Source organism: Lagenorhynchus albirostris, chromosome 1 (assembly GCF_949774975.1).
Source record: "Lagenorhynchus albirostris chromosome 1, mLagAlb1.1, whole genome shotgun sequence".
Classification (NCBI taxonomy): domain Eukaryota; kingdom Metazoa; phylum Chordata; class Mammalia; order Artiodactyla; family Delphinidae; genus Lagenorhynchus; species Lagenorhynchus albirostris.
This window is the reverse complement of record NC_083095.1, coordinates 124590078-124604025: the sequence shown is the minus strand read 5'-3', so window position 1 is coordinate 124604025 and position 13948 is coordinate 124590078. Positions and strand designations below refer to the sequence as shown.

At 45.2% G+C, this 13948-nt stretch overlaps 2 protein-coding genes across 2 annotated transcripts in view; one reads left to right on the top strand and one right to left on the bottom strand.

The window, feature by feature from the left end:
- Nucleotides 1–13948, top strand: part of TIPIN (TIMELESS interacting protein) — a 249307-nt gene that overhangs the window by 156911 nt on the left and 78448 nt on the right. The window lies entirely within an intron of this gene.
- Nucleotides 1–13948, bottom strand: part of MAP2K1 (mitogen-activated protein kinase kinase 1) — a 79530-nt gene that overhangs the window by 40658 nt on the left and 24924 nt on the right. Inside the window, exons 2-3 of the mRNA XM_060152493.1 lie at nucleotides 4191–4401; nucleotides 2770–2916 (exon numbers count right to left, since the gene is read on the bottom strand). Coding sequence (XP_060008476.1) covers nucleotides 2770–2916; nucleotides 4191–4401 — 358 coding nt within the window. The remainder of the gene's footprint in view (nucleotides 1–2769; nucleotides 2917–4190; nucleotides 4402–13948) is intronic.

The window sequence follows — 13948 nt, the reverse complement described above, 5'->3', positions numbered from 1 at the left end:
ATTCCAGAATGAGGAAGCCTCAACACAGGTCAACTTAACACAGACAGAAAGACTGAACTCCACATGGCAAGAGGCCACATAAGGCCAATAAAAGAGGTTCCAGCAGGATCTAAATAAATGAATAGGGCACTGACTATCAATGTTTAGGGCCTGATCTTAACCTCTGAAGCAAGCACCCTGGAGTTCAACCATGCTCAAACCTACGGACAGCCTCCTGGTTCCTCTATTAAAGGGAGAGGAACAGAACTTGGAGGTTACTTAAGAAAGAATTTCTGATGGTTCAGAAGACAGCAGGCATGAGGTGACGCATACCTTGTGCTCAGAAGCCCTCACGTCCACACTGATACTCCTCACTTGAGAAGGCCCTAGAACACAGCCATGCGGCCTGTGAACAACTCTGGGGGCAGAGACGCTGCTCTCAATGGTTCCATCCCCTCGGCAGCTCATGTGGCACTTTGCCCTAATAGGCACTAAAATAAGTGTTTGTGAAGCTGAACCCATGTTGATTAACTAATGTAATCAAGTGACTGGCTACAAGTGCCAAAAACCATAGAAACACAGAATGTTAGCATGGGGAGGGGTCCCTAGAGAACATCCAGTCCAAACATTTCTCTGCAGAAATGAGAAAATCTTGAGAGAGTATATGACTTACATTATGTAATGGAGAGACTATGAAATTTAAGGAAAGCGGACCTGGTTAGAGACACTGGTTAGAGCTCAGCTCTGACACTTACTGGTTATATAACTTAGACTAATTACTAAACCTCTCAAGGCCTTGTTCTCTCCATCTACCAGCTTGGGGTGGGGGTGGGGGTCATTCCATGTCATATGACAGGGCTGATGTGATTAAGAAGTCACATAACATGGAAAGGACTCAACAAGTGGTAGAAGATGGAAAAGCTAGTTACTATTATGTCCAGCCATGCCACCACCCATCTTCCGTTATTTTGGCAAGACCCAAGAGGAAAAAAGGCTACTCTGGCCTCTCTTGTTTTATCACTGGTTGACCACCATCACCTCCACCCTCTTCCCCTTCTAGTTTTCAAGGACCTCCAGTGCCATTTACACATCTTCATCCAACTCTTGGGCTAAAGCTGGAAAACCAACCATCATCAGCACAAAGAGCACAAGAAACCCAAAGGATAAGGAGCAGGCCCCTCCCCCCGCCCCACCAAAGGGAGGTTAAAACCCAAGTGGAAAATAATCAGCACCCCAGGCCCGGGCTAGGACCAAGCCAGAAACATTCACATGCTTCCCACAGAGACTGCTTCACTCTCCTTGAAGCAAGAAGGAACAAGAGCTTTCTCGGTGACCTTCAGACGCACAGAAGACAGTTTCAGAACCTACGTTCCATACGGCGCCACAAGAGTCAGCACATGACTGCAACACTGTGTATGGTACTTCTTGATCATTGAAGCGGAGAGATGTTCAAAATAATGGGGGCACCAGCAAGGGACAAACCTCTCAGGAGGGTTCTCCTGGAGTTCATTAAGACCAGGCCCTGGGGCTCTCATTCCAGAGGTGAGGGCAGGTCTAGAGAGTCACGAAGGAAGTGGAGAAGTTGCTGAGGGACACTAGGCTGGACTGAAAGCAGAGCAACCACGAAGCATGTAGACTCAATCATGTCAGCCCTTGTCTCTGAACTGTCAGCCCCAGTGAGAATAAAGCAAAAGCTAAAGTTTGCAGAAGGCATGCTCTGAGTCACACAGTGTGCTGGAAGACTTACAACTCTTATTTTAATCAATCCTCACTACAACGAGGCAGGTATAATAATGGCCATTTTATAGATGAGGAAACTGAGAATCAGGAAGATAAAGAATCTTGCCCAAGGTCATGACAAGGTGACAATCTGCAAACAAATAATTACTGAGCACCTGCTGTGGCTTTGGAGACACAATGGCAAACAAGACAAGGTGTCCACTTGGATTTTTGTGGAGAAGGGAGATATGAATAAACATCTCAGATTCCAAAGTCCCCTGTGCCATGCTGCCTATTGGGGACAGAAAAGCATTAGCAACCATGAAGCCAGCCTCTCTCTTTGAAATTCTGGCCATCAAGGATGGAAACAGAGCCCCAGTCACTATCCGGTAGATTCAACAAAGTACAGTGGGGTCAGACAGCCTTGGTTTAAATTCTACCAATTCCACTTATGGAATTGAGTATGACCTTGGGTAAGTTATTGCATTTCTCTGAGCCTCAGTTTCCTCATTTTTAAAATGTAGATAATGTACCCAACTCAATAAGGTGTTATAAAAATGTAATAAAATATTAATTTGCTTAGGGTAGTGCAATAAATACTAGGGTACCCAATAAATACTAGCTTATCAGTAATAGTTTTGCTAACCCTGCTCTTAAAGCCGGTTATAAACTCTCTGAAAACAGGGACTGTTTCACTTACCTTCATAACCCCAGAACATGTACCTAGCACACAGCATGGCATGTAATAAATGGATTTAAACTATATTAACCAGATTTTACCCACATCAAAATCTTGGGGTCAAGAAAACTGGGAGATGTGCTCTTGGTACAACCACCAGGGACACCTGATTGCTGCCACCTCTCTTTGAAGAGACAGGGACCAAGGAAGGAGGGACCTGTCATCTTCTTGGCTATTCCAACTTCTACAGCCATGCTTCCCACATGCCCAAGACAGTGATCTGGATCCAGGGAGGAACAAGGAAGCAGCCGGTCACATCTCAGACCAAAGATTAGACCAGAGCCACCCACTTCCCAGGCCGCTGCTTCAGAGGCTGACAGGTTGCCACATACCATGTGCTCCATGCAGATACTGATCTCGCCATCACTGTAGAATGCACCGTAGAAGCCCACAATGTAAGGGGAGTTGCACTCATGTAGAACCTGCAGCTCCCGTATGATCTGGTTCCGGATTGCAGGTTTGATCTCCAGGTGAATTAGCTGGGAAAAGAAAGGTAGAAGGAAGAGAAGCTTTAAAAATATATGGATGGATGATGGATGGGTGGATGGATGGATAGGAGCTTTCTTAAATGCTTAAACTCTTAAAGGTAGGAAGAGAGGAAACAGGCAAGTTTTAACAAACAAGTTTCTGCCCAACCAGAGCACTGAGTGCCAACATACCAAGGCAGGTGTTGGCACTGGAGAAGTGGCCAGCTGTGCCTCTACTCCTGGGAGCCAAGACTGAGGAAGAGGAGGCTCACCTCTCCCAAGAACAAAAGGACCTGTGAAACTGCGAGATATGGGGAAAGTGGCCTTAAGGACTTGGTTGATACTCAAGGGTTGTAGGACCAGAAAGGTATGAGGAACTGGGTCTGCCAATCTAAGCTGCCCTAGAGATTTACCCTTGACTTAGGGGTCTGATGTGGTTGAGATTTAGCCAAGGCCTTAGGGGCCACCTTATGTTCCCTGCCACCCCACCCCCAATGTTGTCCCTTGTTTCAGCTAGGGAGACAGGTGACAGATACATGAAATGGTTACCAGATAAGGCTGAGCTTCTAAAAAGAGCCATGGACAATGAGTGTCAGAGGACATGGAAGCAGTGGTTACCAGCGCGGGTGGGAGCAGCTAGTGAAGGCTAGACAGGAGGTGGGCCTTGAAGATGGGCAGTGTTTGAAAAGATGGAAGGAGTAGCATGAGCAAAAATATGTGGACAGAAATGAACATGGTGTGCTATGAAACACGGAAGAGTCCAACCTTGCTGTCCAGAAAGAGGAGGACCCAGGGTAACACCAGGAAGGGAAGTCCAGCTCAAAGACAGCATGCCATGTTGGGGAGCCAAGATGTCATACTGCAGGGAGATGAAGGGGAACTACTGGCAGGGGTGGAACTTGGAGAAACAACATGAAATCAGTGTTTTTTCTGTGTCCCTGGGGCTCGGTAAATGAAAGTAGCTTCTGCTCTTGATAAATGGCAAACGAGCATCTCGGATTTCTTTCCAGAGCACACAGAAAACTAACAAATGGTCACCTGCTGTTATTTTCCAGTCTGGGCAGCAGGATAAATACCCTAACACATCATGAGTGTGTTTATCTATAATCTAATAGATAACATGAGTTCAAAATTCAAACAGCACAAAAGGGTACTGAATGAAAAGTCAGTCTTCTTTCCACCCTTGTCTCCAGGCCCCCAGGTCTTCTAAAAGGTAATCCAATTACCTGTTCACCAAGGCAAGCTTGATTCAGTCTTTTTTTTTTTTTTTTTTAAAGTGGCCTCACCTTTCTGGCCATAACCAGACCGGACGGCTTGTGGGAGACCTTGAACACCACACCTCCATTGCCAGCACCCAGCTCACTGATCTTCTCAAAGTCGTCATCCTTCAGTTCTCCCACCTTCTGCTTCTGGGTAAGGAAGGCCTCAAGGCGCTTCCGCTGCTGTTCATCAAGCTCCAGCTCCTCCAGCTTCTTTTGCAAGGCCTCCAGGTTGGTCCTGTCCCAAAGTAGGAAGCACGGGTCAACACGTCATCAGAGAAGTCCACCCAGAGGAGCACCCTTGCTGTGGAGAGCTCCAGCTCTGGGGCCAGAGAGAGAACTGATCGAGGAAGCTTGGGGGAAGGTCCCATCTGCTGTGGCTCTACCCACTGCACTCCGCCACCCCACACAACTCACCACAGACACACTTCCCCTCTCAAGGCCTGCTCTCCTCATTTGTAAAATAGGGGAATTAGTTCTCTCTCAGTATGCTATGAGCCTACGAGACGAACTGCAGAATCTACTAAAATCCAGAGTGAGCCACCTTAATTTGTTTTAAAACCCCAGTATCAAAAGACCCACTAGTGCTGGTTTTAACAACACCATATACAAAATAAAATCTATTTCCTAAAACCACCAAATTGAAGCCAAAGCACATTATCAAAACAGGCTCTAAACTGAATCACAGTAGAAACCCTCCCTTCCAATGTGATCAGATCAGGAACAAGGTCAATCAAAATAGAGCAAAAAGGGTACACCTAAATTTTTATTTTTGCAAAACATATGAAAGTGCATTCATTCACCCACCTGCTAACACAAGGCGAGGCCCTCTCTTTAAGAGCCCCACATCATCTTTCTGACATGAACCAGAAGAGAATACAATGTCTATAATTTCCAAATACTGATTATTTAGCATAAAAATGTAGACAGAGTAATCTCAGAATAAAACTTTAAGAGTATGATGACTTCCCCAAATTTTAATGCTCACCTAATTTAACAGTAATTTTTTTTAAATTACCATTTCTTATTTATTTATTTGTGGCTGCATTGGGTCTTTGTTGCTGTGCGTGGGCTTTCTCTAGTTGCAGCGAGAGGGGGCTACCCTTCATTGCAGTGCACAGCCTTCTCATTGCGGTGGCTTCTCTCGTTGCGGAGCATGGGCTCTAGGCACACGGGCTTCAGTAGTTGTGGCACGCGGGCTCAGTAGTTGTGGCTCAGGGGCTCTAGAGCACAGGCTCAGTAGTTGTGGCGCACGGGCTTAGCTGCTCCGCAGCATGTGGGATCTTCCTGGACCAGGGATCGAGCCCATGTCCCCTGCACTGGCAGGTGGATTCTTAACCACTGCGCCACCAGGGAAGTTCCTGATAGTAATTTTTTTAGTGACCTGGACTCACTGAGTATTTCCACAGCTTTTAACTAGTATTCATAAGTGGGGGGAAAAAAAAAGAAAGAAAACCACTTCGTTTGCAGTCGTATTTCATCAGTTTCTCTGATATTTAAATACATATATTACTTAATTACAGTACCAGTTACAACTGTGCAAATGACTTTCGGAACAAACCGGCTCTTGGTAAGCACATAATTCAACCAGTGGGCGCCGGAGTGAGTGGGTATGGCAGACAGCAGCCTACTAATGTGCTTTACATAAAGAACTGAAGTGTTCATTACTCCTGGGAGCTTGTTAAGAGAAGGGTGGTAAAGAGATTCCACCGTGTTTCATTTGACTTTTGTCCCTAGTCTAAACAAACAACACAGGTGACAAGACAGGCAGTCATTACACATCAGAATGTTGGTGACCCCCTTCCCTCAATATACACACCATTTCTGAGCTTGGGGGTAGGAGCAAGCATAATCTTCCACTCTTCATTCACACTCCAAACCTTAAGAAGGCAAGGAGATGGAGACCCAGTACCTCCCCAGGGTATGGGAGGATCCAATAGTGCCTTACAAATAACACAGTACATGGGGCCAAAGAGGACACAAGGCTGACTTTCCCAACCTTCCTCACTGGGTAACTCTTGGGGGAAGAAGCCTGGTGCCTGGTTCCCCCCAAAATTTGTAAGTTGAATCCCTAACCTCCAATGTAACTACGTTTAGAGATAGGATTTTTAGAAGGTAATTAAGGTTAAATAAGGTCATATGGGTAGAGTCCTAATCAGATAGGACTGATAGCCTTATAAGAGAGGTGGCCTTCCCCCTACACACTCCAAGGAAAGGCCATGTGAGGACACAGCAAGAAGGCAGCTGCCTGCAAGCCAGGAAGAGAGGCCTCACCAAAACCCAACCATGCTGGCAACCCAACCAGTCCTCATCTTGGACTTCAAGCCTCCAGAGTTATGAGAAAATTAATTTCTGTTGTTTAAGCCACCCAGTCTATGGCATTTTGTTATGTAGCCTGAGCAGACTAAGACAGCTGGTCAATATTCTCATCCTGCTACAAGGTTGAACTCAGTCTCACTGCTACCCACAGTCCCTCAGGTGTGGGGACTGGAACCAGTGTGGCTGGGAGTGCACAGTGCACACCCTCTGGTTTCCCTTCTCTAAGGTCTCTCCACAAAGGAGCCCATTGATGACAACATTTAGAAACACATGTCAAATACAGACAGACCCTACAGCTAAAACTTGGATGAGGTTACAGCTGCCTGGAGGGCTCAGCAGTCTGACTGGAAATGCAGACTCCAAAAAGCTGCTGTCAAGAACACACACACACACACACACACACACACACACACACACACACACACACACACACACACACACACACACACACACACACACACACACACACACACACACACACACACACACACACACACACACACACACCACACTGAATGTGTACGAGGGCGAGAGGGAAGGAGGGCTAGATGAAAGGACAATCACTCTCCTTATAACACTGTACTTTTTTAGGTGTTTTACGTGCATTAATGCATTTAACCCACAACCTTACAACACATAGCAAACTCAAGCACAGACAGGTGAAGTAACTTGTCCAAGGTCGCACATCTAAGTGGCAGAGCCAGGATTCAAACCTGGGCAGAGAGAATCTCTAACCTTAATCATGATGCTATATTACCTCTTCAAAAAGTTCAATACGTCCAAGGGAGGCAACTTGCAAACATGGGTAAGATCCTAGTGTGGAGCACGTAACACACCAGGGCTCAATCAGACATGAAAATGGTGTACCTACAGGAAGAGTCCTTTGCCCCAGATGCAATCCTGTCTCCCCTGTACATCAATCTGAACAACTGCCTTGCAAGTAACACTGGCCGCAAGAAAGCACACTCATTTGGGGGGGGTGGGGGGTTGGGATGGTGGGAAGGTGGGAGGGATGCTGACTCTGCTCATTTTCCTGACTCTGCAGAAATAAGGAATTCTCCCACCTTCGGGGGAGAAAAACCCTAAGTCTGGGCTTTGTGCCACCTTCTTCCCCACCCCTCTCCTATGCTCCATGGTCCAACCGCCTACCCCATCAGCTAAGGAACTGGCTTCTAATTTGTGCTTTCAGAGGGTGGAGCCAGGGAGAGAAGAGACACTTATGGTGGCAAGACTTTCCTAATGGGGGGGTGGGGGGACGGAGTTGCCAAATTAACAAGTCATTAGTAATCAGGAATCCCGGATTCTTATCCCAACTTGGAAGACAACTAGCTGTGTGACCATGAACAAGTCATTTAACTCGACATCTGTTTTCTCTTCTGTAAAATGGGGTAACAAGATGCTTACTTCACCAGGAGAGGATCAAAATAAAAAACTAATGGGACGAAACCCTGGAATTTTGACACATTTCTACACAAATGTTAAGGCAGGTGGGAATGGGTTGGAAGATGAGGAGAAGCCACAGCAGCAACAGCAGGATTCAAAAATTACTGTCTTTCCTGTAATTTAATAATTATTAAAATCCCCTAAAAGTTTTTCAGGGAATGAAAGACAAAAGATTTTATCTGAAGGTGAAAGGAAAATTCTGGCATCAAAATGACTTTCATGACTCATTAAAAAGAAATCAATCAATGAGGTATTGGTATTCAGTACTGCTTCCTCTCACCCAGGGAGTGGATGGTGTTCAACAAGGCTCACTTGTGCCCTCCCAAGGTGAAATGCTTCAAGCAAAGGAAACAGGAAGAGAGTGGCCCCTCAACCCTCAACCTCACCACAAATCTCCAACACTCAGAGGACAAGAACTGGCCTTCTTCACAATCTTTGGTTTTAACTGAAATCAGCAAAATCAGAACTAGGGATTGAGAAAAGAAACTGGAGCCCAGCACAATACATCTCTGACACACACAGCCCTCTCCAGGGACCAGCTGTGATGGCTCCAACCCCCATCACATTCCCCACAGCAGAAAGGAAACGACACGCTGTAACATGAATTCTGCACCAGGGCTGTCTTACAGTAAACACAAGTTCATCCAGATACAAGATTATAGGCTTGAAATGGGAACACAGAGGAAAAACAAGGAACTTGGAGAAAAACACAGGTTGTCATTTGTGTTCTGAAAACACCAGGAAGGCACAATGAAACAGGTGGGGAAAGGATGATCCTGGGCAAGAGCTTCTCCTTCCCTCTCATCTCACCCATCTGCTCAGCCTAATTGCACTACCACAGCAGGAATCTTTCATTCGTGGCTCCATGGCTCCAATCAAGGAGCAGTATAAAATGCAGCACAGAGAGGGACCTTAAAGACCACCCTATCCAACCTATTTTTACAAGTGAGGAAACGGAGGTCCAGAAAGGACAAAGTCACACAGCTTATTGGTGGCAGGTCTCCCGACTCCTGAAATAGAGCTCCTTTCAAGGCGCCACACTGCCACCTCCAACTCTGATGGTCACTGCAACGGGAAGCTGACCTAAAGGAATGACTGAAGGGGGTGAGAGGCGATGTCCAGACCAAGGAATGGGGTCTTCAAACTGCCACACACCAAAGAGAAATGGGCCACAAATGCATGCCAAACACCAGCCAGCTGTCTGTCACCAACCTGAGCAAGGCTGCTACAGGTGGCAGGCCCCACCTCCACCGGGAGGAAGCACAGAGGGAAGAGCAGGGGATGACAACACATCACTGTGCTGGAAGGAGAGAATGGGTCCCAGTGCAGGCGGGTCTCCTCACCAGAGAGCCCAGGAGTTGTGAAGTTCTCCCTTCCCTGTGGCATTTGGCAAGAGGGCAGGGAAGAAAGAGGGAAGGAAAGGCAGAAAGACCCAAGCTAAGAGGGAACAGCACCCAGAGACTAAGGCTGCAACCCTTTGATCTACACCCTATACCATTCCCATCTGAGATACCTTGGGAGTTACCTCCTTTTCTGGTCCTTAGTTTCCACACCCATAAAAAAAACTATATGGGGAGTAGGGTGGGGAGTTTGTCTAGATGTCTCTAAGGAAGTCTGTCAATGTGACAGCCAGCTGAGGAGGTGCAGAATAAGGCTGACGGTGTATTCAGGTTGAGGAGCTTCAACCGGGTAGGTGAGGGGAGAGGGGGAGAATGTGAGGAAAAGATAAGAACTGGCATCAGGGGTCTCTATACAGTCAAACCACGGACAGCAGGAGATGGGAGGCGTTACAAAGAGTAATAAGAAAGGAAAGGAGAATGGGCCTGAATGAGGAAGGCAAGGGGGCCAAAGGTGTAGCTTACCAACTTCCAGATTCCAACTGAACTAGCCCATCTGTGTTAGAGAGTGTAGGTGTGCCAACCAGGGACAGCCCCAGACAACATGGTGGAGAGGGGCTTATACCCTCTCACACCTCAACCCTATAGGCCACTCCGCGAAGGGCTGGTTAACTAACTAGGCAATAAAATTCTAGGATTATGTATACAGGCTCTGTGAAAGAGGCCAGATGCAAAAGAATACATACGATGTCATTCCCTCTATATAAAATTCAAAACTGATCTAGGCCATTATAAAGTTAAAAAGTGATGCAAACTATCACATACAGAATGGATAAACAACAAGGTCCTACTGTATAGCACAGGGAACTATATTCAATATCCTGTGATAAACCATAATGGAAAAGAATATGAAAAACAATGTATATAACTGAATCACTTTGCTGTATAGCAGAAATTAACACAACATTGTAAATCAACTGTACTTCAATATTTTAAAAAATCCAAGAACAAAAAAACAAATAAAAATAAAGTAAAAAAGTGATCACACTTTGGTGGGGGAGGGTAGTAACTAGAAGGGGGCATACGATGGTTAATTTTATGTGTCAACACTGCTGGGCCACAGCGCCTAAGATATTTCGTCAAACATTTTTCTGGATGTCTCTATGAAAATGGTTTTGGGTTTTTTTTTTTTTTTCGGGGGGGGGAATGAGATTAAAATTTAAATTGGTAGACTTTGAGTAAAGCAGATTACCCTCCATAATATGAGTGGGCCTCATCTAGTCAGTTGAAGGCCTTAATGGAACAAAGACTGACCTCCCTGAAGCAGAAGGAATTCTTCCGGCAGATTTTGCCTTTGGACTCAAGGTGCAACTCTTCCATGGGTCTCCAGCCTGCCAACCTAACCTGAAGATTTTAGACTTAACAGGCTTCCACAATCCCATAAGCCAATTCCTTTAAAAGTTCCAGTCAGTGTCTGTCTGTCTCCTTTCTCTCTCTCAATCTCAGTATCGCTCGATAGTCAGATCAATCTATCAGTCTTGGAAGCTGTGCTCTGATTTCCTTTTATTCTTTTTTGTCCTCTAGGTGTTTCACCTTGGATAATTTTTACTGACTCATCTTCAAAGTCACTGATTCTTTCCTCAGTTCTGTCCGGTCTGCTGATGAGCCTGTGGACCTCTGATGTCATATTCTTTGAAATTTCTATAATTTCTTCTTGAATCTATTTTTAGTTTCCACCTCCTCTGAAATTCCTCATTTGTCCATGTATGCTGTGTAACTTTAAGATATTGATCATGGTTATTTTAAAGCTCCTGACTGATAAACCCAACATCTGGGTCATCTCTAAGTCTGGTTCTGCTGATTACCTTCTCTCTTGATAATAGGTTGGTTTTTTTCTCTCTTGATTTTTGATTAAATGCTGGACGTTGTGATGGAACAGAGACTGAGGTAATCATCTTTATACTTGGTAATGGACATACTCTTCTGTCATACTGTTAGTGTGTGTTAGGCTATTAGTCAAAGTTGAGCTGAGCTGGGGTTTTCTTATTAATGTTAACACCACAGGCTACAAATTTCTCCAGTGATGGGTCGTACCTTGTGCTTAGAGTGAAGCCTGAGCTGCTTTGAATTGTCCTTAATGCCTGGCCACAGAATGGGGTCTTTCTCCATGCTCTTGGCCCTCTTCCAGGGGTAGACTGCAATTACTTTAATTTAGTGCTAGGCTTATGGTAGGGGTAAAGAAATTCTCTCTTGTCCAGTGTTAGTCTTAAGCAAGCCCTGTGAGCATATACTTCCCCTCCTCTCCATGGCAGCCAAACTCTATCACATGTCTGTGGCAGTTCTTGGGTAGAACAAAGTTTTCTGTACCTCCTCCAACAACAGTAGACCTTTGTAGATCTCTGCTTGTTGGTGCTGAGCGTAGCTTTGGGCTTATATTCTAAAGCAGCTACGGGAAGCAATGCTTCAGTGCAGCCATTCTCTTGTATTGTTTATAATGTGCTTCACTGAATTTAGCAGAAGTATTTTTTTCTTTTTCCTTGATGCTGGCTGCTCACATCTTGGGCACCTACTCTTCTAAGCTTCCTGACAGATGTGTAGATGAGAAAAACTTCAAAGTCACTGTTCTTGAAAGTAGTCCCCAGACCCACTTCTAGGACCAGAAATATATACAGGAAATCTGCTGCTTCTGGGTCAGTAAAGAGCTGGTCTTTCACAATGGCACATGAAACTACTTGAAAGGAAAAAAACATGCATGTGGCTACCAGACACTCTGTGCTTGGGAAATAGGTGTGAAGCCTTTGGGAGTCAGAAGACCTGGGTTCAACTCTGATGGTAACTTGGTCTGTGAACTTGTGCGAGTCACTTTCCCTCAATTTTTCTCATAGGTAAAATAGGGGAGTTAAGCTAAGTGGTGTTTAAAGTCCATTTCAGGGTTAAAATTCTCCAATCCTAATATCAGATTCTTCCTGTAGTATTCCAAGGATAGAACTCTGCAGCTAAGTACCAAGACCATAGACATCTGCAAGCACAGTGGTTGGCTTCCCGTGTTGTATGGTTAGAGACCCTAGTCATTACTTCTTGTCCACATATAAACCCCACTGACACTTATCCCATCCTCGTTGCTTTTTCCTTTGATACTAAATCAATTGTTTCATCTTGCCAGGTCTTCTGTGAGAATGCATGCATTTTGACACTACAAGACGCTCAGTGAAATAGTGAAAGGAATACAGACAGCTAAGGGCAGTTTAAGACAATGATGTGATGGTAAATAAAAGTGACTGCAGAGGGGCTTCCCTGGTGGCACAGTGGTTGACAGTCCACCTACCGATGCAGGGGACATGGGTTCGTGCCCCAGTCCGGGAAGATCCCACATGCCGCGGAGTGGCTGGGCCCGTGAGCCATGGCCGCTGAGCCTGCGCGTCCAGAGCCTGTGCTCCGCAACGGGAGAGGCCACAACAGTGAGAGGCCCGCGTACCGCAAAAAAAAAAAAAAAAAGTGACTGCAGAGATTAAATGAGAGTGCAATGTAAAAAAAAAAAAAAAAAAGCTGGAATCACCAAAAGTGATATTTAATATTTTATGTTGTTGTCAAGTAATTATTGGTTAATAAGAATAAGATTTGATTTGATAGTACCTACTACTGATTTATTGTATACCTGCTGTATGCCACGTATTCTGCTAAATATGGATGAGCTCCTAAATGCCTAATACCACCATGACGTAATTCCCACTGTTAGCCCCATTTTACTGATGAGATTCCTGCATTTTCATGCAATAAATAAGTAATCTAGAAAAAATGCACAATGTAATTAAATACTACCTTTATTGTCTTTAATTGGTTTCACCACCACTCCCAAAAAAGACTGGAGCAATGACTGTCCCACAGTTCCCCTAATTCTCACAAAGGGCTTCAGACACAGATGGCTCTGTAGTTCAGGATATGCTGAGCAATCAGGGTAAATTTTATAGGATTTTGAGACCTAATTTGGTCTAGAACAACATATAAAATTTAGATAGCAAAAAAGGAGAAAGGGCATTCCAACAGGGTCTACAACATAGACAGTGGTATAGAACTGGGAGTAAGAATATTATAAGCAAAGAGTATTGGAGGCATAAAACTTAAAAGTAAAAAAATCAGGAAATTCCCTGGCGGTCCAGTGGTTAGGACTCCACGCTTTCACTGCCAACGGTGCTGGTCCAATCCCTGGTCAGGGAACTAAGATCCCACAAGCCAGCGCGGCCAAATTAAAAAAACAAAAAAAAGTAAAAAAATCAGAAAATGAGAGTTGGGACAGATGTTTATCTTTAATTTCATTTTAAATCAACTAGCTTCCAAGCCAATAAACAAATGAAAAGTGGAGAGGATGAGTTCAATTAAAAAGAGATAAGGGGCTCCCCTGGTGGCGCAGTGGTTGAGAATCTGCCTGCCGATGCAGGGGACAAGGGTTCGAGCCCTGGTCTGGGAGGATCCCACATGCCACGGAGCAACTGGGCCCATGAGCCACGATTACTGAGCCTGCGCGTCTGGAGCCTGTGCTCCGCACCAAGAGAGGCCGCAATAGTGAGAGGCCCGCGCACCGCGATGAAGAGTGGCCCCCGCTTGCCACAACTAGAGAAAGCCCTCACACAGAAATGGAGACCCAACACAGCCATAAATAAATAAATAAAATTAATTTTAAAAAAAAGA